This window comes from Neovison vison, chromosome 11, assembly GCF_020171115.1.
Source record: "Neovison vison isolate M4711 chromosome 11, ASM_NN_V1, whole genome shotgun sequence".
NCBI lineage: Eukaryota > Metazoa > Chordata > Mammalia > Carnivora > Mustelidae > Neogale > Neogale vison.
The window spans coordinates 77,377,844-77,405,622 of record NC_058101.1 but is presented as its reverse complement, the minus strand read 5'-3'; the positions used below and the strand labels follow the sequence as shown (position 1 = coordinate 77,405,622).

Sequence of the window (27,779 nt, the reverse complement as noted above, 5' to 3'; positions counted from 1 at the left end):
AATTACATTACGAGGCATATTTTCCAAATACAAGGAAGCTAATTCTAAATCCTCAACGTGTTAGCTGTATTTTACTTTAACAATTAAATGCAGAAGTATTTTAAAAATAGTCAATTACTGGGGCACCTGGGTGGCTCAGTAAGTTGGGCATTCTGCCTTGGGCTTAGGTCATGATCTCAGGGTTCTGGGATTGAGCACTGTGTTGGGCTTGGCAGGAAGCCTTCTTCTCCCTCTCCTGCTCCCCCTGCTTGCATTCTCTCTCTTTGTCAAATAAATAAATAAACTCTTTTAAAAAATAGTCAATTATTCCTCATGAAAACTTGATCTATAGTAATGTTTTTTTAAAATCATGGTCCCATAATTATGAGTTATTGTAATAGATATTTTAGTTCATAAGGAAGTTGGTGTTTTAAATGATTTTTATAGATTATTTATTTATTTATTTGATAGAGAGAGATCACAAGTAGGCAGAGAGGCAGGCAGAGAGAGAGAAGGGGAAGCAGGCTTCCTGCTGAGCAGAGAGCCCGACGTGGGGCTCGATCCCAGGACCCTGAGATCATGACCTGAGCTGAAGGCAGAGGCTTAAACCACTGAGCCACCCAGGCGCCCCAGGAAGTTGGTGTTTTAAAACACGAAATATGAATCTCTTCATTTGAAAATGCAAGTTGTTTTCAGTTTACTTCTACAACAAACTGACCTTTAGAAAATTAGAAATATTTAAAAATTTAATAAAAAATCATTTTTAGACATGTCTTTACCATTGAAAAGATTAAACCTTATTTGATCTTTACTCAACTGGGTGTGGTGCAAAAATAATGAATACTGTTATGCTGAAAATAAAAAATAAATTAAAAAATATTAAGAACATGAAATTACCAATTCTAAACCACTTTAAAATGTTTATCTTTACTAACTGCAGATTTTCATTTAAAAATTTAAAAATATTTAGAAATTTGGTATTTTTAAATAAATGTTAGAAGGCACTTTTATTGAGTTGGCAGTGAATGCCAGCAGGCACCCACAACAAACTTGGTAATGTTTGCTAGTAGAGGAAGGCAAGAATAGAAGGAATGGCTCAAGGCACCTATGTAAATAAGGTCTTACTGGAATGCTTATCAGAAAAGTAAAGAGTCTTCTTATTTATCAAGGTACTTGGGTATAAGATTAAATTTTCTTCAAAGAATGAACCTCTATTCCCAACTAGGATGACTTGATATCATCACACACACAAAATTGAAAATGAGCAAAATTCAAATAAATGAATCAAGAAAATCCACAGGATTATGTATTTTTGTAAACTGACTTTGTCGTTTCTTACAGCAGATATTAAAAATAAGCAATTTCTACAAAAATTACAGAATATTGTGTAATGAAGCTACAGCTACAATTCATCTAGACATCTGATATAATGTCTATTAATTCCTTGTGCACATAGCAGAGATCTCAGTTCCCTGATACTATCTTAACAATCCATTTACCAGCATTATGAAATATTGTTCAAATATTTGAACACTTTGATAGACTGGATTATCCAGAAAGAGATGTCAACGCTTGACATACCTACTAAACTTCCCAGTTTTCCTGCGCAGTCTTCTTAAGAACTTTCTGCTTTTGAGGTAAATACTTCTCAACACAGTGATTCAGAGGCCCAATAAATTCAAGTTGGCATATGAGTCTCACATAGATTCTCATGGTAGGTAGGTATTTACAAAACATATTAATAAAGCTTGAAAAGCAAGATACTTTTACAAGATTTACTATAGGCTGTGATAAGATACTCCACAGACAAAAGTTTCACTTAGAAATTATTGAGACTATAAAACTCTAAATGTAACAGAAGACGATACAGATTGTGTGTGTATTTGAGTTGTTCAAAGTGTTTTGAATCACAACATCAAAGCCATCTAAGTAAAAGCCTGAAAATTCTGAGTTTAAAATTGACTTTGAAATGACCCTCAAAACTATAAACAAAGTGAGATATTGGGGGAAAAAAGTCTAAACTTCTATTCTTAACATGTAAAGAAATGTAACAAATACATACAAATAAAAAACCCAAAAAGAAAAGAGACGAAGATCATGTAACATCAGTTCACAAATATGAAAACACAGATGGCCAACAAATACAAGAAATGCTATTTAACTTTTGTAGTAATAAAAAAATGTAACCATGAAATATTTTGCTTTACATATCATTTTGAATTAGCTGACAACTTAAACAAAATCTCCTGATCTTGGAGTATAGGGAAATGGACAGTCCACCACACTGATAGTGGAATTGTAAATGGCACAAGTTTTCTGGAGAGTATTTAGGAAATATTTATCAAAAATTATTTTAAATTACAAGCCCTTTTCAACATTAATTCCAATGAATTACACATTTTCTTAAGAAAATCATTGGATATCTGTAAGCATAGATAAATTTGCAAGGATGTTTATCTCCAAGTTGTTTATGACAGAAGAAAAAAGGGGGGGTAGGGAACAATCTAATAACCTTTATCTGTATCAACAGAAAATTCATTATATTATAGTACAAACATTGAAGGGCTAAAACTCATTAAAATTATAATGCAAATAATTTTTTGTGGATCTGGAAGTTAACTATGGCATATTGTAAAATTAAACAAGTAATTTGAAATAAGGTTATAATAATTCTATTTTTGTTAAATTATCTATGTGTACATGTATAAAAAATTGGGAGGATATGCAACAAGTTTTAACAGAAGATTTGTCTGCATAATAGTATTTTATGTTGCTGTTAAGTTTTTCAATGTCTAAAAGAGACTTTTAATTTAGAAAATGTGCCATGAACAAACATATAGTATATACAAAAATAAATAGAAACAGATTTTCTTATTCTTTCATAGCTAAACTATTGCCAAAGACAATCTTTTAATATATCTTTTGTACTGGTAATATAAGAGACAAGCTTTGAATATATGGTTGCAGGAAACCTCTAAGCAGAGTAAAAAAATAAATAAATAAAATAGAATAGCAATAACAAGAACAAAGCTATTCCAGACACCATTGGTAAAACAGAATTTTAAAAGTAATTATTTAAATGTTAATAAATAACTCTTGTCTCTGTTTCCAAGGTGGATTTCAAATAGCACATAGTGAATCAAGCAACACAGATCAAGGGTAAGAGAAAGGAAGGTCTAGAAATGGGACTAAAAATTATTCTAGAAAACAGGGAAATTAATGTGATTTCAATTTATCAGAAAATTAGTGAGCTTCTGACAAATTGAGGTTAAAACCGAATCTTAATGGGTTATGTTTCTCTCATGTTCTAATAAAAAGAGAGTTCATAAAAATAAAGAAACATACCTTTCTCAACCCTGAGATACTATCATTACATCAAAAAATATAAAATAGAGCTTGAAAAAGAGTTGTTAAACAGAATTTCTATATTCTCTATATATGACTTTTATAATATTGGTGTCTGGTAAAAACTTAAGGCATAATACTAACCTGATAGGTATGAAGAGAATTAAGACCAAGCCAACTTTTCTCACCTTAATTGACAAAAGTTTAAAGCTTAAGGAATATAGACATTAAAGTTTTACTACTCAAGTCCCAATTTTGATAATTAGCAAGCACATGAATTATATATAGTCTACCAATGGAAAGAAGAGCTAAATGCCCTATAAATCAGCTTTGTAGGCAACATTAAAAATCTCCATCATTAATTTCAGCCATCAGAAAACAACCATGTCAGGATATAACTTCAAAAGAAATTCAACCATTTCCCACTACTTTAAACATTAATTCAAAATGAAATTGGATGTTGAATTTATACTAGCCATTCTTAAACCTTTGGTTTCTTTAAAAAGCTTAGATGAGAAATTAGAGAATTTGTTTATGAAAATAAATTACTTTGTGATTCTTAGTTATAAGAACTATTTTTAGCATATTTTCATAGAAGAATTAAAGATAGCAACATTACTAAAATAAGAAAGAAAATATGAATAAACCCAAATAATTACCTCACTTCATGCAGCTCAAAATGTAATAAAAATATATCTAATTACACTTATTGCTACAGATACTGAATCAAAATCAGAGAACTATACAATATTGTAATTAGAAGATGTGCCTCTGTAAAATGAATCAAGCTTCCAAGATTCATTTATTTTTTCCACACAAGAAAAAAATAGCTTTGTATACAAAACCTTTTATCACAAAGTTTACTAAATTAAGTGGCCATCAGCTGGGATTTGGAATTTTCTCAGGATCATTCAGGCAGAGATCACGATCATTCCAACACCTGCTGCAAACACTGGCTGGTGCAGTAAGTTTTTCTCTCCTAGGGCCTGTGGGCCAGGGCAATGTAGAGTGGCTTGGAGCCCAAGATACGCCCATTCATCTCAGCCATCGCTTTAGTGGCCTCCTCAGGAGAAGAGAAGCAGATCAACCCAAACCCTTTGCTTCGCCCTTCTTCCCGCATTATCTTGACTCTGCTAATTGATCCAAATGAAGAAAATTCCCTCCACAGTTTTTCATCATCGATGGTATCATCGAGGTTCTTAATGTAGAGCTTCATGCCCCGGCTTCTCCGAAATCTTTCCTGTTTCAGCTGCTCAAACATTTGCTTCAACTCAGCCTGCCTTTCTGATTTCTTTTGCGCCCGACCTACAAAAAGCAGCTGTCCGTTTATGTCCTTTCCATTCATTTCTTCAACAGCTTTTTTGGCAGCCTCATGGCTATCAAAACTCACAAAGCCAAAGCCTTTGGATTTCCCACTGGAATCTGTCATCACCTTAACACTCAGGGTTTTGCCGTATTTACCAAAAACTTCCTTCAGTCTCTCATCATCCATGTCATCGCCAAAGTTTTTGATGTAAACATTGGTGAATTCGTTGACCTTGTTTTGGAGCTCGGCTTCCCGATCTTTACGGTTTTTGAATCGGCCAACAAACAGCCTGCAGTCCTTAAGCAGGGCCCCATTCATCTCCTCGATGGCCCTGTCAGCCGCGACCTGGTTCTGAAAGTGCACAAATGCATAACCCCTAGAGCCTTGATCATCAGTCATCACTTTGGAGGACAGGATCTTCCCAAAAGCTGAAAAATGTTCATAAAGGGTTTTGTTATCAATAGATTTGTCTAGATTCTTGATGAACACGTTCCCAATGCCAGATTTCCTTAAGTAGGCATCACGTTGGGACCACATGAGACGGATGGGTTTGCCTTTTATCATGTCAAAGTTCATTGTGTCCAGGGCCTTCTGGGCATCAGCCAGCTTCAGGAAGTTCACGTAGGCATAGCCCAGCGAGCGGCGGGTGACCAGGTCCCTGCAGATGCGGATGGACAGCACAGGCCCCACGGCGCTGAACTTGGTGAACAGCAGGTCCTCGGTGACATCTGCATTGAGATCACCCACATACAGGGAGGCCTGGCGGTACTTGGCTGCTACGTTCATCTCTTTGCTCCTCCCCACGTGAGCCTGTCCGGAGCAGCGCTTGGAACGATGCCAGCAGCAAGGTGACCAGGCCACGGTCCGCGCCGGGCTCACGCGTGATGGCCTGAGGATCAGGGCTTAGAGGCCTAGAGGTGGGGTTCAGGGACAGCTCCAGCAGGTTAGGCAACAGCCTCATCAAAAACCTCCCCGCCCCCGCCAGCAACCAGTTCGGCTCTAGCTGTATGAGAGCAGCAGAATTCTGAGATCGCAAAGAAAGGCTAGCAGGGCAAGACGTTCCTTCCCCATGGATCTGTGAGAAATCGTCAAGGGGTCGGCTGGCCCTCCATCTGAGCGTTCTCTACGGGCACCCCGGTTGCTGGTTTCTGAATAAAAATAGGCCTCTCTCCGGCTGGTGTAAAGTTACAGCCGCCGGGGGAAGAACTCCACAAGTGGCGTTAGAGGCGGCTGCTCCGGCCGCGCAGTGGGGGCGGAGGGCGCAGGGCCCCGGCGAGACCCGAACCCGCCGGGGGCCGAGTTCTGCGAGCGCCGCGGCCAAGGCGCCGCCGGGGCCAACGCGGGCCGCGGGCGCCCTGGCAAACCCCGGCCACTCTCCGCAGGGCCGACCCGGCGCAGCGCCTGGGGATGGACGAGTGGGGGAAGGGGGAAGCGGACGGACCCACGGACGCGCGGCCCAGCAGGCTGCGGCCGAGCTGGGGCTGGGGGCTCACCCGGGCTGCGGCCGGCGGGGGGGGCGGGCTGGCGGCTGGCGGGAAACCCGGAACTCGCGCGCTGAACTTCCCGCGCACCCGCTGCCAAGTGGGATGTTTTCTTTTTAATATTTTTTGAGAATGTTCTTCCCCCCGCCCCTCTCACACACTTCCCACCTCCCTCAGACAGTTGCGCGGAGAAGCAGGAGGCGGTGACTTGGGTGGAGAAAGGCTGACTAGGGGAGTGGCCCTAATAAACCCACCCGCCTGCAGGGATTTGCACCGGTCTCACCGGAGATCTTTTCCAAACGTGCATCAGGGCTTGTCACTTCTTGCGTATCATCCTCCAATGGCTTCCTTGGACCCGTGGATGAGGCCCAACATCCTCACCTTGTGCTACAAAGTTCTGCAGTATTCCTGCCAAGTTCCAGCCTCAACTTACTGCTTGGCTCCCCTTACTAAAGTCCATGATAGACTGACTTCTTTTTTTCAGGGCCACCTTTCCAAAAATGTACGTCTCAGAAATCAGTTTAAATACTCTTTCCAAATAGACGTTTTCCCTAAGTAATTTAGGAACGTTTTGATTTCCCTCTTAGAAACCTAACACTACCCTTGTAATTCCGTGACAGTAGGGGCCATGCCCATTTTATTTCTAGGCCTAACCAAGGGTCTTTCAGAAATGGGCTGTTCAATGTTTATTCAATTTATTGACAATGGAATAGATGCGGTATTTAGCCTGAGGCTGTTTTTCATGCCCAGGGACATGAAGATAGTGTTGCTTACCTCAGAGAGTACTGTAAGGATTTAATGAACTAATAGATTTGGAAATGTCTAACAGGATCTGACAGTCCAGGTTTTTAGTAATAATGATTTTATTTCCCTTACCATTAAATAAATTTCTTAACATCGTTCTCATAAAACCTTAAAATATGTATCATAACTCATCTTAAGGATTGTTACAAGCAAAGTGGAATTGGGTGGATCAGTTTATATAAAGCTAATTACATAAGGCTTTTCAAACTTAAATGGACATAGGAATCACCTGGGGATTTTGTCTGAAAGCAGATTCTGATTCAGAAACTTGGAATGGACTGGAAATTCCATTTCTAAAAAGCTCCTGAGTGATGCAAATTCTGCTGCTCTATGAACTATGCTAAATAACAAGGTTTAAAGTTAAATTAGTGAGTCCCCATAGTGGCATCTTTTCTAATGTAAGAACAAGAAAAAGTACATTTCTCCTTCATAATATAATGATACTCTAGCAATTAGTACTACATTAAAACAAAAACAACAACAAAATTAAAACCAGAGTATGATTCTCATTATAAAATTCAAATTGCTTTTAGCATATCTAAAATTGAATAATGGGTCTGTGATTCCTCCCAAATTAATCCTGATTAATGGTTTCTGTTTGTGAAGTTTATTGTTATATGTTGCTCTTGTAAAATCATTAGTTCAAATAAATAATGTTTTCTTCAGCCATAGCTTCAAGCTTCAATTTAAAAGTGGAGGAAAGATGGGCATGTGGGAGGCTCAGTCAGTTAAGCATCTACCTTTGGCTCAGGTCATGATCCCAGGATCTTGGGATTGAGTTCCACATGAGGTGCCCTGCTCAGTGATGAGTCAGCTTCTTCCTCTCTTCTTTCCCCTCCCTCCTGCTCATGCTCCCTCTCTTTCTCAAATAAGTAAAACATTTTAAAAAAAGAAAGAAAGAAAGAAAGAAAGAAAGAAAGAAAGAAAGAAGAAAGACCAGTCATGTAGATAGTAGATACATCAATGAATATCAGCAACATTCCAGCATATGCTTAAAAAATTCTGATGCTACTTTGGCATTGTTTAAAGTAAATAAAATTCTCCATACTCAATATTATCCATTTTTTAAAAAGAAAGTTTCTAACTATATTTTTCCTGAGAATTTTGTCTCAAGACTATTTCTAGGAAATATGCCTAAGATCACATTAGGTCTTTGTATAATAGTAATTCAGGAATAGCAAGATACCAGAATATTCAAGAACTCATGGGTTTTTCCATTTCACTTTGTGTGATCTTCACCCAGCATATTGTGAAAAATAAAAAAAGAGTTTCCAAATTCAGAATTTAGTACTATATTTTTTGACTCTAATTAACTTATATGCAATAGGTACAAACCTCAATTTGTTAAATTACCATCAATCATGCTCCTTCCTATCTATTCTACTCTTTATACTGTTTTATTTTTTTTTTTATATTTTAACAAAGGAGGTGCTCTTAAGCATCTATGATTCTTCCCTCCCTTTAATTCTCTAAATTTTATCTTTTGCTTTTGTCAGTCGTGTTCATTCACTAATTTCTTAAGTTGGGTACTCTTTCCATTTACCCTGCTTTTCCCTTCCAGTTGCACTTCTTTATCTCATTTCCTTGTGTATTATTGCATGGGTTTTATTCATTCATCTTCTTTTACCTATATGCCAGTCCATCTTTCATTTTGCTGCCAGAATTAATTTTGTTAAAGTTTCTTCCATAAGATTTTAGTAAAAAATAACAACTGGCTTCCAAAACATCGAAAAATCAGCCCCATCATAAGTACATGTATCATCTGTCAGGCTAGTACTTCATTTGTTGTACATACATGTGCGGTTCTTTGATTATCCAAATTCTGTTATCCTTCAGCTCCATTTGTGCCGTTTTTTTTTTTTTTTTCCTCCCAGTAGTCCAGCTGACTGGCACTAATTACGTCTCCTTTTCTGAAATAATCTATTTAACTTATCCACTGTATATATGAAACTAATTTTGGCATGAGTTCACTGGCTTTGATAAATCTTGACTTTAAATTATCATGCATGATATTGTCTTAAGCTTTCTTTAGCTCATCGTTACAGCTACGTATATTGCTGACTTGAATGTCTTCTTACTTCCTTAACTACTCTGAACATATTTCAGTCAAGGGCCACTATTTTGCCTCATTTCAAAGTAAGTTGTAATTTTGCTTATCTTATGTTTCTTTTAGCTCAATTGTCCCTTCAATGTACAGATTTGTTACGTGGGTGACTCACAGAATTAAGCGAGAATTAAGGGCTTCTCTGCCTTAATGACAGGAAAACTGTCCGTGTTTCTATTCACTGATATTGATGTCAATTGTAAGTTATTGCTTACTTTCATATTTATTTTGGAGAAATTAATAAATAGCTACTGTGAGTTTGAAAATGCATTTTAAAATAAAAATCTGTGGTACTAATTAGACCAAACTAGTTTCTGTTATCAACTTGAATCATTGCTCTGATGTAGTCAACTACGGATAAAAATTTTCTTATTTTTGCTCAAAATGATCTTTAGTGTCTTAATTGAAGTAATCATGAATAAAACTTTCTTTTATTATACTTTGAAAGTGCCATGTTTAATATTTACTCCAAAGTATATTATCTCTTTCAGATTATTTGGGTTCAATTTCATTTGACAATTAGGGTCTTTTTTCAGATTTAATTGCTTTCTGCTATGTTTTTACCCAAACGCAGTGTTAACTTCTTTAACATGAGGAATGTAATTTACATATCAGAGTTAGCCTTCACCAAATGGGCATTTCAAAACATCACACACAATAAGTAATGTCTAATTACTAGTAGATCTCAATCAAAAGTTCAGTTCAATCCAAAATATCATTTAGACAAATATTAGGCATTGTTGCAAGAAAACTGAATAAGACAGCATTTAAAAAAAAAAAAAAAAGACAGCAGTTTTCCACGAAAGTATCATAGCTCTTATTAGGGGAAACAAAACAAAACAAAACAAAAAACAAAAACAACAATGTAAAAGCAATAATCTGAAATAGGTAAGATAGAAATGTAATGTAGCATAGAAGATATTTTAATAATTCTGTCTATGAAGGTTAAAAAAGCCTTTTCAGAGAAGATGGTGCTAGAAAAGATTTGGGTGTCTTTTGTGAACTCCAGGAAAATTTAGGGCTAAGTAAAGTTAGTAGTAACTGGTATCCAATAATATTACTGGAATATAAATTGTGAAGAAGAAAATGTCAGGAATTGAGGCAAGAGAAGACAAGGGGCAATAAGCCAGAGTGCCTCACATACTAAGTTATGATACAGATTTCATTCTAAATGAGAACTATTGGAATAACTGATTGAAGTGACATGTTTACACAATATTTCAGAAAAATAATGTGAAAGTAATATGAAAGTCATGGAGTCACAGAAAAAGGAAGCAGGAAAGATGCAAAGTAAAGAAACAAAATCATTAACCACCTTGCATATAAAAACATATTTTAAAATAAAAATCTTTTATACTAATTAGACCAAAGTACTTTCTGAAGTCTTGAATCATTCCCCGAGGTGGTTAACTACTGGTAGAACAGTTCTAGAAACTGAGAATATGATGGCTATTAAGGCACAACTGGTGATGAAAACCAGTTAAAGTTGTAATCTGACTGCCCTCAGATGGGTGCCCAAAGCCCTTCAATTTTGTCACTGTGCCTTCCCTACTTCACTTGTACCTTCTCTCTTTGCTTCAGAACTCTGACTTCCTCTTACATTTGTCCCACATTGCCAAAGCCTGGAAAACTGTTCACTTTGCATTCTCAAACTCTTCAGAATTCCTTTCTACAAAAAATCAGACTTCTCTATTACCAGTGCTGATCACTTCTCATAACACCAATCCATTGTAACATTATGCCCAAATCTTCTCAATCTCACCAGGAGTAAAGTTAAGGAAGAACAGAAGGAGTGAAGTGGTCAGAAAATACCCTTTGTCCCACTCTCTTTTATAAATGGAACCTATGTGCCATTGCAAAGGAAAGTCTTTTGTGCTTTAACCTTGATGCAGAGAGAGGGATTGAACTTCAATTATCTTACTTCAACTATCTTACTCTTCATACCAGGGAAGAACTCGCATCTTCCATAGAGATGTTCAGGTCATTACTGGTCATTTACACAAGGAAGATTTTCTGACACCTATTGTGGGGAACTGTCATTTACTCTGGACAGAGACCTTTCCTGCTCATCATTCTGGTCTTTACTCATCTATACCGCAGCCCTTAGAATTAGTCAAATTTCCACCTAGAAAACAGTGTCCCAGTTTCCATGGGCTTAACCTCAAAGGTCTCTGCATTTAAGATCTATGGAAGTCAGTGCAGTAGAAGATACGGGACTGACAGGGTCCCTGGGAACTGATCTTTAGGTCGCTGATTTTCCCTTCTCATTCTCCTTCACTCCTTCATGCGTATCCCTGAGTGGGTGCCATATTAAGTAATGTAAGCAGGCTATTACCAGTGTAGAGTGCATGATTATCATCTCTCCTGCCCTATGCCAGGCCTATTTCTGTAATTGGGTAAAAACATTTTATGATACAGTAACTTTTCTGCCTGGTCGCAGTTTCTGGCTGCAATTGGCAAACTCAAATATTCAAAAAAGTCTTCAAGCTATAAAGTCCCTTTCCAGCAGTTTGCTAAAAACTTCTGTATTTAAAGCAAAATCTTTTCCTCAGGTAGCAATTCCTGTGATCTTACCTAGATGTGTTACTGCATTTTCTGATACTTGCTGTTATGTCAAACTGTCAGAACTAATCAACTGGCCTAAAAACTGTCCTATTTAGCTACTTGCTATGTGATATTCTCCTCAATAATCCCATTACCACATACATAACTTACACAGACTCATTTGGTATTTTTTATTTTTTGTCACTGCCCCCAATGCACACACACAGCATTTCTCTAAAATATAAATTCCATGAAGGCAAAAATTGTGTCTGACTTAGTCACCACCATATTCTCAATGCCTCGAATAAGAGCTAGCGTCCAATAGGTTCTCAAAGCATATGTTTTGAGTGTTGGTAGACAATTACTATTCATAGATCTCTTACATCTCTGCACAGTTTGTCAATAAAGGCACTATAGTTTAAATGATGTTTCAAACAGCTTTGAAAGATAGAGATAATATTTCTTTCTGAAGCAAAGTGCAAGTTTATTCACAGCCTAGCAGGATAGAGATACTGTCTCTCTTTGGAGCACAGAACAGGCATGTTTCCTCTCCTTTATAAAATATTCAGGTTTTCTAAGAACTGGGTTACTCTCCTCTTAGGAAACCCACTGTGGGTGCCAGTGGCACCTGGATGTTCACATAATACCATATGGGAATTTGGGCTTGCAGAACTGTTACACACACACACACACACACACACACACCCCTCACTACTATGTTTGCTACTGTTATTATTATAAGTAATAAAGTCTTTCTCTCACCCAGGAGCATTGTTTATTTTACCAGTATCCATAAAACTGTGGCAAGCTAAACTTGAAACTTACAAATAAAGGTGAAGTCTCAGACTCTTCACAGATCATGACAGTTGTAGTGATAAGGATGGAATACTGACCTAGCCATAGCTTTATGGAAAGGAAGGTTAAGGCCTCACAAATAAGCTAATGGGATTTGAGGGAAGTCTATGAGTTTCAGTGGCAGAAAACACTGACCAAATAATATCATCTACAGGACAAAAAATTGATTCTTCAGTTTCTCGGCTGTTAATCAGAAGGAATTGGACAGGCCACTTCAGGATAACAATAGGGAAATAGATACAAAGTCAGATGTCCAAATAGTGCCCTCGCTGTTAACTTCTTGCAGGGGTGATTTCCTCACTAATCTGGTAGTCAGCCTCAGGTCCATCCCTTTGAAACCACTAATATTAAAATTAATCCAGGGTGGGCACACTGTTCTGACAGTTTTCAGACAACAATTGCAGAAACTTGTATCTCTGCTGAACGTGAGAAGAAGGACACTCATGAGCACTGCAGACATTAACGAGAAAATCAATAGAAGTCTGGCTGATTCTCATGGTAGATGAGGATGGTTGGAATACGTAGGGCTTGTTAAGGAAAAATGGCAACTGCATGCCATCTCCTGCCTCAGCTGCTCTTGTACTCCATTATACCAACTTCAGACTCATTTGAAGATAAGAGTAAAGGGTCTTTAGATTTGTGTTTCTTTGTTTTTCAGTAGGTACTGACTATTGGAAAGCAGTTTTGGCCCAACAGATTTTTCTGAGACAGAAGAACTCTTGTGGGAAACTACAGATGGTAATTGACTAGTATTCATGCTCTTACTATCCTGACAGGCTTTGAGGAAGGTGGGCCACCTAAATCACTGATTCAATGAAATATATACAAAGTCTTGCAGTGAACATCTTTCTACTCTTCAGAAAAAGTCCCCTAGCTCCTATACTAAACCGAGGTGAAAACTTGAGATATTATTATATCTCAACAAGTACCTCAGAATTGTTCCTTTAAAGAAGCTACTATTCTATGAGGCAAATCCCAGCTGGCAAAAGCGCACAAATCCAACAGCCCCAACTGCAAGTGGCTGTTAAATAAGACTCCTCAAGACTGAAAGAGTTGGTGTTGGTCATTATGAACATACTCCCTAATAAAGATCTTTGAGCCGGCTAAAAATATTGGAGATTAATTTAGTTGAATCCCAACATACTATCACACCATTGAACCTGATAATAACTGCGAAGCCTTATTTTATGGCAAGGTGCATCCTTCTTTATTTCCAAACTCTGATCCCTTTTTGCACCCCTATCATCCACCTCAATCACTTAAATGAGAAAGGTAATTGGTGAGCGGCCCAGTCTCCCCTGTCACCAAAGGGAAACCAGATGTCAAGCAGAACCATTTAAGCCTGTTGAGGTGTTTAAGGGAAGGGATAAAGTAAAATTTCAATGGCTTTTTTTGGGTATTGATGCCCAGTCACAGTCCTGTTTCCTTAGAAGCAGGGAGTGTCCCCAGTCCAGCTGATGGTTTTGGTTATTATTCATAGGGGGGAAGAAAAGCTGAATGGAACTTGTGGATCATTTAGGACAGCAAAATACACTGTTTCTGTTGATTTTACAATTGGATTTATATTAGTAACTTAGGTGCTAGGTGGACATTCTTACAAATTTGGCAGATTAAAGACAGTCCTCTTTTGGAGCATTGAACTTGGGACATAAATATTCTTTATTGAAACATCGTGGATGCAAATTCCATGTTAAGGGTCATTCAGTCATGGAATTGACAACCATCAAGCAGATGATTGAACTCTTAATTCTCAGATTGCCACCAAAGTTGTCTGAGTCCCTTGTTATATTTTATATTTTCATGCCTATGTTTCTGAAGTGAGAAAGTTCACACTGTTTTGAGTTCTGCCCATTCCTGTAGAACAGAATGTAGAATCCTCTATTGGGATTACCCCCTCTTGGAGCAGTACACATACCATTGACACATTTATCAGGTAATGGTGTTACTGTTCAGGTTCAGTCTGCATCATTGTGACTGCACCACTGTAGCCTCTGAAACTAAAATATCATATGTTTGTGTTTTTTTAATACCAAGAATATTTAAAGCTTGACAATGGAATACCATTTTTCACAAAGCCACTAAGCAATATGCTGATATTCTTGATATTCAATAGATTTTCCATATTCTTCACTACTAGATATCTGCTAGTTGAAGAATTAGAATGTCTTTCCCAAAAATCAACTCAAGAAGATTCTGACTCTACTTTCTTCAACTACTCTTGGTCCAGAACTTTCAGTCAGAGATTTTAATCACTGAATAAGTCTGTCCACAGCAAGTGATCATCTCATTTGTTCACTTCCCGAGTAATGATCAGGATCAAGGGTGGGTTTTTTTGACTTACTATGAATAGTTGGCATTCTACTCTTCCCATTCATGACCATGCTGGTATTTCTTTCTCCTAATGTCATCACCAGGCTGGACAAGTTAACATATCCTCCAAGGAGTAGCCTGGCCAAAAGGAGTTCAAGGGATTCAAACTCTCTTCTAATGCAGCTACTGAATATCTTTCTTAGACTGACATATTTCTAGACCATAAGAATAATGAACATTTATCAGTTTTACACCATACTACTACTACTACTTGTATTCAGCAGTACACTATTCACCAAGTCCCTTTATTGTAGCCCAGGCCAACCAAAATAGGGAGTATTTGCTCTCAGGTACCTGGCCTTTATGGATAAAAGATCTGGATGCAAGTAGAAGATGGTTTCGTATTGGGCAAAGTTATAGATCCAGAAATGGGGCACAGCAATTTTGTGGTCAAAAGAGGGAGAGCACCAATCTGTGTACCCAGGGAGTATTTTAGACTCCAGGAGGTATCATGAAAAGAAGAACATCCATGATCTCTGTCTTTCAGAATCATGTCAGACACTTGCTCATGACACAGGCACACCCTGATGCGCTGCTCCCACCTGTGGAGAGGACTTCTTTGTAGGGGCATTATGTGGATCTGTGGGATTGTACTTCTGTTTAGAAGCTTGGCCTTCACTTGCTTTTCCTTTGAAAACATGGAAGCTTGCATCTTAGAAATGGTCATAAGAGACCTTCAGGTGTTTAAGGAAATACCATCTGTACATCATGTAGCTGTGAAAAGGCTGTGGAGAGTTCTCCAAAATGCAAAAATTTGTGGATAATCTTCCCAGAGGGGTAACTGATTTGTAATTTGTGTGCAAACTATGAACAATTATCCCTATAATATGAGCCACCCGATTAGAATTGGTGATATGAAATTTATTCCTGAATTTATCTGAAGTAATTAATAACAGTATTTTGGCCCAGAAAGACATTCAGGTCAATTTCAATTCACTGTCCAAGTTCATTATTGATAATAGAACTATCCCGACTTTATCCTTGCAAGCCAAGCCAGTTTCTGTACAATCACATACATATCCTACCATACCAAGATTAGTAACTCAGAGAAGATAGAAAGGTCAATAGAAAAAAATAAGAAGAAAGTCATTTTCCATCTAAGGTAGAGCCTGATGATCTATAGGAATTGATTGGTTGGTTGGATCTAGTAGTGTGGTATAAATGGTGAAAATAATATTACAAGTTTTTCTTATCCTTCTGTTTGGCATCCTGTTGGTAGTAGTCTTAATATTGACAATATGAGATAAATTGAGTGCATCTATTCCCAGCCTCTGTTGGTTAGAGTGGCCAAAAAAGTGGTATACTCATGGGAACATTTGCCAGAAGACGAGATGGTCTAGAAGAGGTGGATATTGATAGGAAATGACTTTCCATGTGTTGTGTGTGTGTGTGTGTGTGTGTCTGCATGAATTGTGATGAGTGGCAAGGACTACGATTTTTCCAGACTTTTCTAGGATGTTTATATAGTGAAGAGCCTCAGAATTGTATCTATCCAGAGCAAAAATAAACAATAAGTTCCCTAAACTCAAGTTCTACTCCATTAATGAAACCTAATCGATATTTAGGGATCACATGATTCTTTTTGTATAACCCTTGGGCAACTGTGCTTGGGGAACTGGCAAAAGAAAGTGTATATACTTCATTTGCTGCTGCTACAGCAAGTTCTATGAAGTTCTATGAAGTTCTATGTATCTGATTCAGGAATTTTATGTCTTCTGCCAGCATCCATGAAACTGGGATGCTAACTTGGTAGTGAAGTACTTTACAGGTAGAGTGAAATTAGAGCCTTTATAGTCGTTGACATTGAACAAATGAATGAACGCATTATGAATAAATTGCATCATATATGAAGCAGAATTCTCATGACTTTGAAGGAGGATAACACTTACCTCACTGGCATTCTTTTTTCTTTCTTCTCTATTACTAATATATCTCTGCATTGTCACACTGCACTCAGCACCAGTTCATCTCCACGGGTCAAACAGTGATCCACTTAAGTGCCATCAGTAAGGTTACAAGCTGCCTGACATGTGGCCTTTAGTTCTCTATTTTGAGTTTCAGTGGGTTTCCTTAGCTCCCTTTGTTCCTAATGACTTTGCAAAATTAGCATTATCCTCACAACAAAATTGAAAACAACTTGGATTTACGTTTTTGGTATTTTCTTCTCCATCAAAAATTTACCCGGGGGGGGGGGGTATTTTTAACCTGTCCACTACTACTTGACCAAAGGCATCTAAAGTCTCCATCATTTTGTTTTCCAGGCTCTGGAACATTTCAGTTTGGTCTCTGAAGTCAAGTACCACTGTATGTGCTCTACAAAAATCCTGGACTTTTACAACGTGAAGATATTGAGGAACATCTGGATTGCTTATATTATTTCTTTACTAATACTAAAATATCATGGTTCCTTGGTTGGTGGGGTACAATTCAGAATTGACTGGCATTCTTCTAGTAATTCTACCATCACCTTCTTGCCACTTCTTTATTCTCCAGGAATAAGACATTGAAATATCTTTAATGCTTAGAGTCTTAGCATTAGTCATCATGAGCTTCCTTTCCTAATATTTCATAGAGAAAATTCTCTGTATAGATCATCCTAATAAACATAAATAAAAGAAGGCATAGTCTTGGCTGACTTTCTAGTTAGAAATTCTCTGTTTCAAATCTACAGTCCACAACTGTCCTAGTGTTAAGATACCTATCTCCTTTAGATTCTTTTTCCCCAAGAAGGTTATAACTTTCAAGTCTATAGCTACAACTAATCCTACACATAGTTCTTCTAACAGTTTCTAACAACCATAACTTGATTCAGGGTACTTGTTACTACACCAGAGTTCAATAATCCTGAAGGAGAGACTCCACAAATGCAAATCTGCTATTGTTCTCCAGAAAGACTACAATTATGAGCAAGTCTGGTACATGGATCAGAATGAATTCAGCTTTGTCTACAGCCAATCATAATCACTTTCAGACACACAGAGTCAGTCTCAAAGGGCAAACCAAAAGTTCTTTTTTTCATTGCTATCTCTTTTTTATTTCATATCTGCTCTGTACTGCTCAGGATTCCTGGTTTATCCTGTATCACTTCTTGTGGTCAAGGCCAGCAAACTCACTGACCATGGATCCTGATATTCTTCCAAGAGGAGTACATACAAAACTTTTTTTTTCATGCTAACTTTGATTGTCTCTTTATGTTGTAATGTATCTTTTTAAGTTTTTATTTAAATTCCAGTTAGTTAACATACAGTAATACTAATTTCAGGTCTACAATATAGTGATTCAACACTTCCATACATTACCTGGGGCACTTCACAGCAAGTACACTCCTTAATCCCCATCACCTAGTCTACTCATCCACCCGCCCCCACCCCCACCTCTCTTCTGGTAATCATCAGTTTGCTTTCTATAGTCAAGAGTCTGTTTCTTGGTTCGCTTCTTTCTCTCTCTCTCTCTCTCTCTTTTTTTTCCTTTTGCTAGTTTCTTTTGTGTCTTAAATTCCACATATGAGTGAAATCATATGGTATTTATTTTTCTCTGACTTTTTTTGCTTAGCATAATACTCACTAATTCCATCCGTGTCATTGAAAATAGCTAAGTTATGGAAATACCCCATGTCCACTGACTGAAGAATGGATATTCTTCAGTCCAGTATATACATATATATATATATATATATATATATATATACATATACTTACACTGGACTATTACTTAGCTATAAAAAAGAATGAAATAATGAAATCCTGCCATTTGTCATAATATTTTTTAAAGCAACATAATGCTGAGTTAATATTTCATTCTTACAGAAACTGTTTCACCAGGGTGAGGATGGGAAGAAAAAAGGCTTAAAGTGACAGAGAGCCTAGATAACCAGACAGTCATTTGGATAATTACTAATGATGACCTGGGTTAAGACAGTGGCACTCGGAGTTAAAATAGCTTAAAGTTGCTATATATACAGGAGATAAAACTTGTATGTAATCTGAATTATAACTTTTTTCTCAAATTACTCTAATAAAATTTTAGTACTTAACTAATAAAGCAACAATCTGTTGTGTGTCATCTATGTCCCCCATACTGTACATTTGTATATAAAATATTGAGTTCAGAATAAAAACTCAACCAACAGTTAAAATTTAAAAAAATATTATTTCATTATTATCAGTTTTATATATTATTCCCTATTCATTTCTGACAACAGTCCTAAAGGGACTGTTTTCCATTGTTCCCACTATTTCCCATTATTTTAGATTTGGATATCAGAGGCAGAAACATTACATAAGTTGCCCAGCACAGTAATCCCTTCTTATCTGTGCTTTCACTTTCCCGGGTTTCGGTTACCAGTCATCAACCACAGTTTAGAGGCAGGTGATCTTTCTTCTGACTTACCATCAGAAGGTCGTGTAGTAGCCAAACATTACATCACAATGTCTATGTCATTCACTTCACTTCTTCTTATCATGGAGTCACTGTATTAGCTCACATCATCACAAGAAGAAGGGTAACTGCAGTATAATAAGGTATTTTGACAGAGAAAGAAACCACATTCTTTAAATTTTTATTATAATATATTGTTTTAATTGTTATAATTATTTTATTATTAGCTATTGTTAATATATTACTGTACCTAATTTATATTTAAACTTTATCATATGTGTAGGAAAACATAGTATATATAGAATTTATCTCTATCTGCAGTTTGAGGTTTCTACTGAGGGTCTTGAAATGTATCCCTCACAGAGTAGAGGAGGCTACTGTAATTGGAATAGAAGAAAGGGAAGATTTTAATCTATGTGTCTCTAATTACCAAATTCATATTATTTCCATTACATATGTAACTTTAACTTTAAATATGTTTGTGATGTCTCAGTGAACATGCCTGTGTTTTCACTGAGATTTAATTGACATATAATATTGTGTAAACTTAAGGTGTACAACATGTTGATTTGATGATACATTTATATACTACAATATGATTACCATGGTAGCATTAGCTAATACCTCTATCATGTCACATAATTATCATTTCTTTCTTGGAGTGAGAACAATTAAGATCTAGTTTCCTAGCAACTTTGAAGTTCATAATATATTATTGTTGACTATAATATCAATGCTGTTCATCTCTATTTTTTAACAATAACTAATTTAGCCTAGCAGGCTTTTTGAAAACAAAACCCAATAAAAACAAAACTTCAAGAATTTTTTCATTCTTTCATCACTTAAATTTGTATTCCTACTTGTTGACTCAATCTAGGAGCCATTTACAATATCTTGTTATCATTCTCTGTGCCTCTACTTTTGGTATTTCTCTAATTTTCTTCCCTTTATATCTTGATACCACATCTCTTCCTCCCCTCAGATAACTAATTAAATAATTAGTGATACTATATTGTGTGAGTTTCTAACAGACAGTATGTCAAGGTGACAGTGAACGCAAATGCATCAACAGGCCATGAATGAAGTGTCAGGGATTCTGGGAAGATGTGCCACTTTGACAGGCAGGGACACCCCCAGAAATCTCTTGACCCTCTGGAATTTCCACGCTGACACAGCTAAAATCCTCTCCAGTTGTTCTGTTCCCAGAAGAGATACAGTTTAATTTTAGATGAACCACAAGAATTGCTCAGGAAATTTTTGAAAGAGATGATCCAGAAGAAAACAGAATGAGAGAGAAAAAAAAGATATTGAAAAAATGGCTATGTTCCAGAAATAAAATAAACTGACCTGGAATCCTACTAGATCAACTTCAGGATAAAGGTTAATTCTCTGGTGATGTAAGGTTAGTCATCTTTATGAATTTTTTTCTGGAATTGATTTTTGCATTTGTGAAGGAGAAATTGTGACATATATATGAACGTGAAATTATCTGATATAATAATGAAAGCCAACAATTACTGAGTGCTTACTATGAGCCATATTCTATTGTAAGTGTAAATTGTTTAATTTTTATACAAGAATATATATAAATATTCTTTATAGATACTACTATTAGTTCCATTTACAGGTGAAGATGATGAGGCACAATAATTTGCCCAAGGTCATATGGATACAAATCTAGACTGCTTGACTCTATGGTCAGTTCTTGACTTCACTGATGAGAAATGTTGTAGAAGTAACCCATTTACTTCAGACACCATTGAATGGTCATTCTGAGGCTATTTATGGAAAGGTAGTGGGGTGAGGGTGTCTACTTTGTCTTTGGTTTCTTCTGGTAGCTCTCCTTTACACTGTAGCCAATATTAGTCAGTGGCTCTGACTGAAACACTCATTTAGTTTACCTATTTGGCTACAACCCTCTCTATGGCTCTTTAATACTTTTTTATCCTCTGGTCCCCGTTACTTCTCTGGGGTCTTACTTCATTCACTTGTGAGCCACTGAAGGATTTCCCTTGCTCTGAAGATACCACTCTCTAACCACCTCACTCTGTCTAGCCCAAAATATTTAGTTTCAATCTTACCAGCATCCTCAGCCCCATCTACATATAACATGCAAATTAGGCAAGGGGAGACATTTGGGCCCTCTTACACTGCAAGAGAACTGGGTGGTTAAAAGACTTAGATACAATTGTTAGATCGTCTTCATGATAGACCCTTTAAGAATGATGTAGTGTCCTTCTTTATCTCTGACTACGGTCTTTAGTTTAAAATCTAATTTATCTGCTATGAGAATCACCACCCCAGCTTTCTTTTGAGGCCTATTGGCATGAAAGATGCTTCTCCATTCCTTCACTTTCAGACTGGATATAACCTTGGGTTCCAAATGGGTCTCTTGTAGACAACAGAGGGATGGGTCCTGTCATTCTATCCAATCTGCAACTCTCTGCCATTTTATGGGAGCATTTAGGCCGTTCACATTGAGAGTGATTATTGAAATATATGTTTTTATTGACATCATGTTGCCTGTGAAGTCCTTGTTTCTATAGATTGTCTCTGTAAATTTCTGTTTTATGACACTCTTGGTTCTTTCTTCTCTTATAGAAACCCCCCCTGCAATATTTCTTGGTCGTCACATACTCTTAAACTTTGCCAGTCTTAGAAGCTCTTTATCTCTCCATCCATTTTGAATATCAACTTTGTTGGATAAAGTATTCTTGGAAGAATAAACATTCAATGCCATCCCGATCAAAATTCCACTGGCATTTTTCAAAGAGCTGGAACAAACAATCCTAAAATGTGTATGGAACCAGAAGAGACCCCAAATTGCTAAGGATATGTTGAAAAAGAATATCAAAACTGGAGGCATCATATTGCCTGATTTCAAGCTTTACTACAAAGCTGTGATCACCAAGACAGTATGGTACTGGCATAAAAACAGACACATAGATCAGTGGAACAGAGTAGAGAGCCCAGGTATGGACCCACAACTCTATGATCAACTAATCTTCGACAAAGCAGGAAAAAATATGCAGTGGAAAAAAAGACGGTCTCTTCAATAAATCATGCCAGAAAAATTGGACAGCTATGTGTAGAAGAATGAAATTTGACCATTCTCTTACACCATACACAGAGATAAACTTGAAATGGATAAAAGACCTCAATGTGAAGCAGAATTTATCAGAATTCTAGAGGAGAATATAGGCAGTAACCTCTTTGACATCAGCCATGCCAGCTTCTTTCAAGATATGTCTCCAAAGGCAAAGAAAACAAAAGGGAAAATGAAATTCTGGGACTTCATCAAGATCAAAAGCTTCTGCACAACAAAAGAAATAGTCAACAAAATGAAGAGGCAACCCACGAAATGGGAGAAGATATTCACAAATGACAATACGAAGGGCTGATATCTAAGATCTATAAAGAACTCCTCAAACTCAACACACATAAAACAGGTAATCACGTCAAAAAATGGGCAGAAGACATGAACAGATACTTCTCCAAAGAAGACATACAAATGGCTAATAGACATATGAAAAAAATGTCATCATCATTAACCATCAGAGAGATTCAAATCAAAACCACACTGAGATACTACGTCACACCAGTTAGAATGGCCAGAATTAACAAGACAATAAACAACAAGTGTTGGAAAGGATGTGGAGAAAGGAGAACCCTCTTACACTGTTGGTGGGAATGCAAGTTGGTGCATCCACTTTAGAAAACAGTGTGGAGTTTCCTTAAGAAATTAAAAACAGAGTTACCCTATGACTCTACAGTCGCACTACTTGGTATTTACCCCAAAGATATGGAAGTATTGAAAAGAAGTGCCATCTGTACCCCAATGTTCATAGCAGCAATGGGCACAATAGCCAATCTGTGGAATGAACCAAGATGCCCTTCAATGGGTAAGTGGATAAAGAAGATATGGTCCATTTTTATACAATGGAGTATTATGTCTCCATCAGAAAGTATGAATACCCATCTTTTATATCAAAATGGATGGGACTGGAAGAGATTATGTGTAGTGAAATAAGTCAAGCAGAGAAAATCAATTATCATATGGTTTTGCTTATTTGTGGAGCATAAGGAATAACACGGAAGACATGGGTGATGGAGAAGAGAAGTGACTTGGGGGAGATTGCAGGGGGAGACAAACCATGAGAGACTGTGGACTCTGAGAAATAAACTGAAGGTTTTGGAGGGGAGAGGGATAGCAGTTGGGTGAGCCTGGTAGAGGGTATCATGGAGGGCACGTATTGCATAGAGCACTGGGTGTGGTACATAAACAATGAATTTTGGTACACTGGAAAAAAAAAAAAAAAGACTTGGATACACAGTTTCTGTTGGCTGACCTTCTAATCCAAGACAACATTTTATTGAACTAGAGTTTCCATTAATCTTTTTTTTAATATCATGTGAATTTTTTTATTATTTTTTAAAAGATCTTATTTATTTGATAGAGATTACAAGTAGGCAGAGAAACCCACAGAGAGGAAGGGAAGCAGGCTCCCTGCTGAGCAGAGAGCCCAACAGAGGGCTCCAAAAAAAAAATGTCCTCAACAACACTCTATATTTTCTCTCACCAATGTAATTTGTCTTTAAAAACATTTCAACCTTTTACTTTTTCTTTAGTAGACCACAATTTATTTTGTCTTCCTTTATTGATTATTAGTAAGTACTTTTTATTTTATTGATACTTTAATCCTTTTATGGCCATTAGAGTATTCATTTTGAACGGTGTTTATTTCCACTCACTTCACACACGTACACAAAATCCATTTCTCGATCATAGACTTACCTCATCCTGTATACTGCAATGCCATTTGTGGTGAAGATGTAAAACTCAGTAATTTAACTCCCAAAGAAAAATTCTTTGGTGGTTCCTATCATATTTCTCTTTCTCTAACAACCTTAACATTACCTCTACTTCCTCTATCTGTAAACCATATTTTATGTCTTATCTAAGTGATATTAAGTGTTTTCTCTAATAACAATTCATGTGGCTTTTCTGAAGCTACAAGTGCTACTAAGAAAGTACTATTTGAGAAATCACAGTCTAAATTTTTTTTTCAATTTATTTATTTTTAGAAAAACAGTATTTATTATTTTTTCACCATAGTCTAAATTATTAGAGTTGTTATTTTCCCTTTATTTAACACTAAATAGTGACAAAATTGTTTTTTTTTTAAATTTTTCTTCTAAGAAGCATTAAATAGTCTTCATGACTTATTTATAAGTAAGAGTAGAACAAGCTAAAAATAGGGTTTATCATAAGACATATTTGGAGGAACAAGGAAATTTATCTTGGAAAACAGGATGTTCATTGAAAATCTTTTAATTATTTTGAGAAACTGAGTTCCAACTTAATCTGTGTATGTTAAAGGGCAGGACTAGTAATGTTAAATAAGGAACAATTTAGCATAATGTGGGGATTTTAAGTTAGAGGAGTTTAAAAATGAAAATTAGAGTTTTTTGTAGTAACAAGTATTCAAGCAGAAGCTATATGAATACACAGCAGAAGTGTGGTAAGGGGGATTACTTCATGGGAGGCTGGAATAGATGATCACTAAGATTTATTCCTACTTTATTATTTATGGTATACTTTATAATTTTATGGAGACAAGACATTAAAAATTAGAATCAGTGCTCAAAATATGTAAAAGTTTAAACTATATATAGGACTGTTTCATGTCTGTTGGTTATTTGAGTAATTACAAATAAAAAGATATTTTAAAGAGAGTATTAGGTAATCAGTACATATTGTCTATTTTTAATTCTTTGATATGTTTTTCCTATGTTCATAGTCTTTCAGTAAGCTACAGATGCATATTCATAGAAATATTTTCTTTTAAAGATTGATAAAGCAACAGCATTAATAACTATCATTAAAATTAAAATACAGCAGGAAAATTTTATTTCCACTGTTTTCTTCACTTTCATGTATACCATTATCTATAATTCTCAGAACCTTCATTTAAATATCTTCAGATTACTTAAGTAAATATTCTGCTTGATTTTTGCAAGGGCAATTAGTATAATTCTTCTCTAAAGTATAAACTCTGGGTTTAGAAGACTAAAACTCTTTACAAATGTATATGCATATATTTTTACACACAGATGTTTATGGATTATATATAGCTAAATGTTTGTGTGTATATTTTTTATGTGGAAGAGAGTAAAAAATGTAGGAAATGTACAAGTCTATCTGAATGTCAAATCCTCTCTTATTTGAGGATGTGCTATTTCAGGTGATTTTTAATATGTATGTAAAATGGTAGTAATCAACTCAGACATGCTTTCAACAAACATTTGCTTGGTACTTGCTAAGCATTGTATTAAATGCTGGAGGAAAATGATGCTAGATACAGTTCTTATCTACAGGTGCACACCCGATAGTGGAAGGAGGGAAACAGATATATAAATATCTAAATAAATAAGTTTCTATAAAATATTAATGCATATTTCTTATCAGTACCTGTCACTCATTCCCAAATGGTAAAAGAAACTTCCATTTGTTTTCATCTGTTATAATCACACCCAGTGCTTACTTGAGTGAAAGTGAATGTCTAAGAAGTACTGTTGATTAAATGAGCAGCTAATTTGCTAACTTACTAGTGTAATATCTTTGTATTCAGCAAATTGGATAAACAGTATTAGTTAATCAAAATAAATAAAGGCATAGCTTTGATTGGTTAATGTATTACAAGTCTGTTGGTAAGAAGAGGTTTCTGAAGCATAACATTCAGATTTCCCATGTAAGAATATCTGTTCTAAAATACTAAGTCCATAAACTGTGGTATATTGTAAGTTGAAAGAACTGTGAGCAACTTGTTTTACATAAGTAAGAAATGAAAGTTTCTTACCTATAGCCAAGACATGTAAATGTATTTGGCTTTTTGACTTACAGAAATTAACACTAGTTAGGGAAGAAATTATAAACCCCAAATGTTACTTTTCTTAATGCTATAAAAATCTCTTCTTCTCTAGCATTCCTCCCAACCCACTCTGCTGAAATTTTTTCTTCTTAGCCAACTGATATTTTTTTAATGAAGATATTAAAGCCCCAAAGACTAACTGAAACACAGAAAGTTTGAAGTAATTTATTTGGGAGGGTGATGAAACAGTGGCAGTTAAAATCTCTGATTTCCCAAACAACTTAATTAAATTCTCCCCCTAAATTATAAAGTTTTGACTCAAATCGCCAGGTTTCAAATGTCCATGGAATACCAGGGATGGGTGAATCAATTACATTTTTCTCAACCACTGACTCCTTGGAGCTCTGAAAGTCCTTAGTTCGTGTCATTTGTGAGCCATGCCCTCACAGGCAAGTCATTTCTTTCTTTATGTCTCTCTTTCTTAATTTGTAACACTGAGCTGCTGCTAGCACTTCCCAATTCATACAATATGGTTGGCATATACAAAGCATTCAATATATCTATATATTTCTTATATATTTCTTTTAAAAAGTATTTCCTCTCTGTACATGCTCTCACTGAAAATCTAGCCACATGGCAGTTGCATACAATATCTAACAGCCTGCCAAGTGGTTGGTAGGCAGAGCAAAGGGAGTAGGAGTTCTCTACTGAAAATTACAGTGAGCTAATTTTATCAATATGTCTAATCTGTCCTGCTGCACCTCTAATTAGTGAGGAAGAACTTGAATTTCATGGGAGAGGGAAAAACTGGGTGGATTAAAAAAATGTCAGGGTACAGCTGAAATGACATTGAGGGACCAAGGTAATCTACAGAAATTTCATCAAAATTACAACTGTTGGGACCTTGGTCAGGAGACCAAGGAGATAAGAGAACTGAATGCAAAAGACTTGGCTTTTTGGGAAAGACATGTATACCATTATTCATCCTTTTAGTCTCAGAAGAATTTTGGTTCAGACACCCATCTGACAGAATATACAGTCTTTTATTCCCTCCTGCTTTAAGAAAATGGTAAGAGGATGTAGATATTTAGTTTTGTCTGTGTTCTTCTAGCATTGATTGTTCTAATAATCACTAGAAAATGCTTTTATGTGACCAGAAGATTCTTAAAAAACTCAAGTTACACACACAATATTGTATATTAGAATGGTGTGATAGTCAAAATAGAAACATCCTTACCTTCAGTCACATTAAGGGTTCTCATTTTAAAAGAGAAACTAAGATTATGGGTAAACCCACCAAATATAAACACAAAGAGCACAAACACATTAATATATCTATCACTCAAAACAGGATACTCAGATAGGAAATAGGCCTATTATTTGGTACTTGGAGAAAGAAGGTCAAATTGTAACATGAAGTCCATTTTCCTTCTCTTGCTTCCAGGAAAAAATATTCTCATGGTCTGCTTGGATTTGCCTGGGGAAAGTTGCTATGGCATTTATGCCCAGAACAATCTGACTTTGGCTTGTCATCTCTAAATCTTTAGATCCAGGTAAAACCAAATAAAACAGAGTATTTCGGAGCATACTTGAAAAGCAGACTGCATTATGTCTACCGTAATGGCTACAACACGTGACTACAGTTCAATGAACTTAATACTCTCTTTCCCTGCACATGATGTAAGAACTGGGGTCTGTTTCACATCAGGCTATTCTCTATGATATTCCATCACAAACGAGAT

General features: G+C 36.3%; 1 protein-coding gene across 1 annotated transcript; it reads right to left on the bottom strand.

Moving 5' to 3' along the window:
* Positions 1–4,107: 4,107 nt before the first annotated feature.
* On the bottom strand, positions 4,108–5,491 carry PABPC4L (poly(A) binding protein cytoplasmic 4 like). The gene has a single exon (XM_044225810.1). It carries the CDS (start codon positions 5,414–5,416, stop codon positions 4,304–4,306), a length of 1,113 nt encoding a protein of 370 aa, XP_044081745.1. The 5' UTR covers positions 5,417–5,491; the 3' UTR covers positions 4,108–4,303.
* Positions 5,492–27,779: the final 22,288 nt, after the last annotated feature.

Coding starts and splice junctions, on each gene's coding strand:
- PABPC4L (XM_044225810.1), bottom strand. CDS start 5,416: ATGAACGTAGCAGCCAAGTACCGCCAGGCCTCCCTGTATGTGGGTGAT.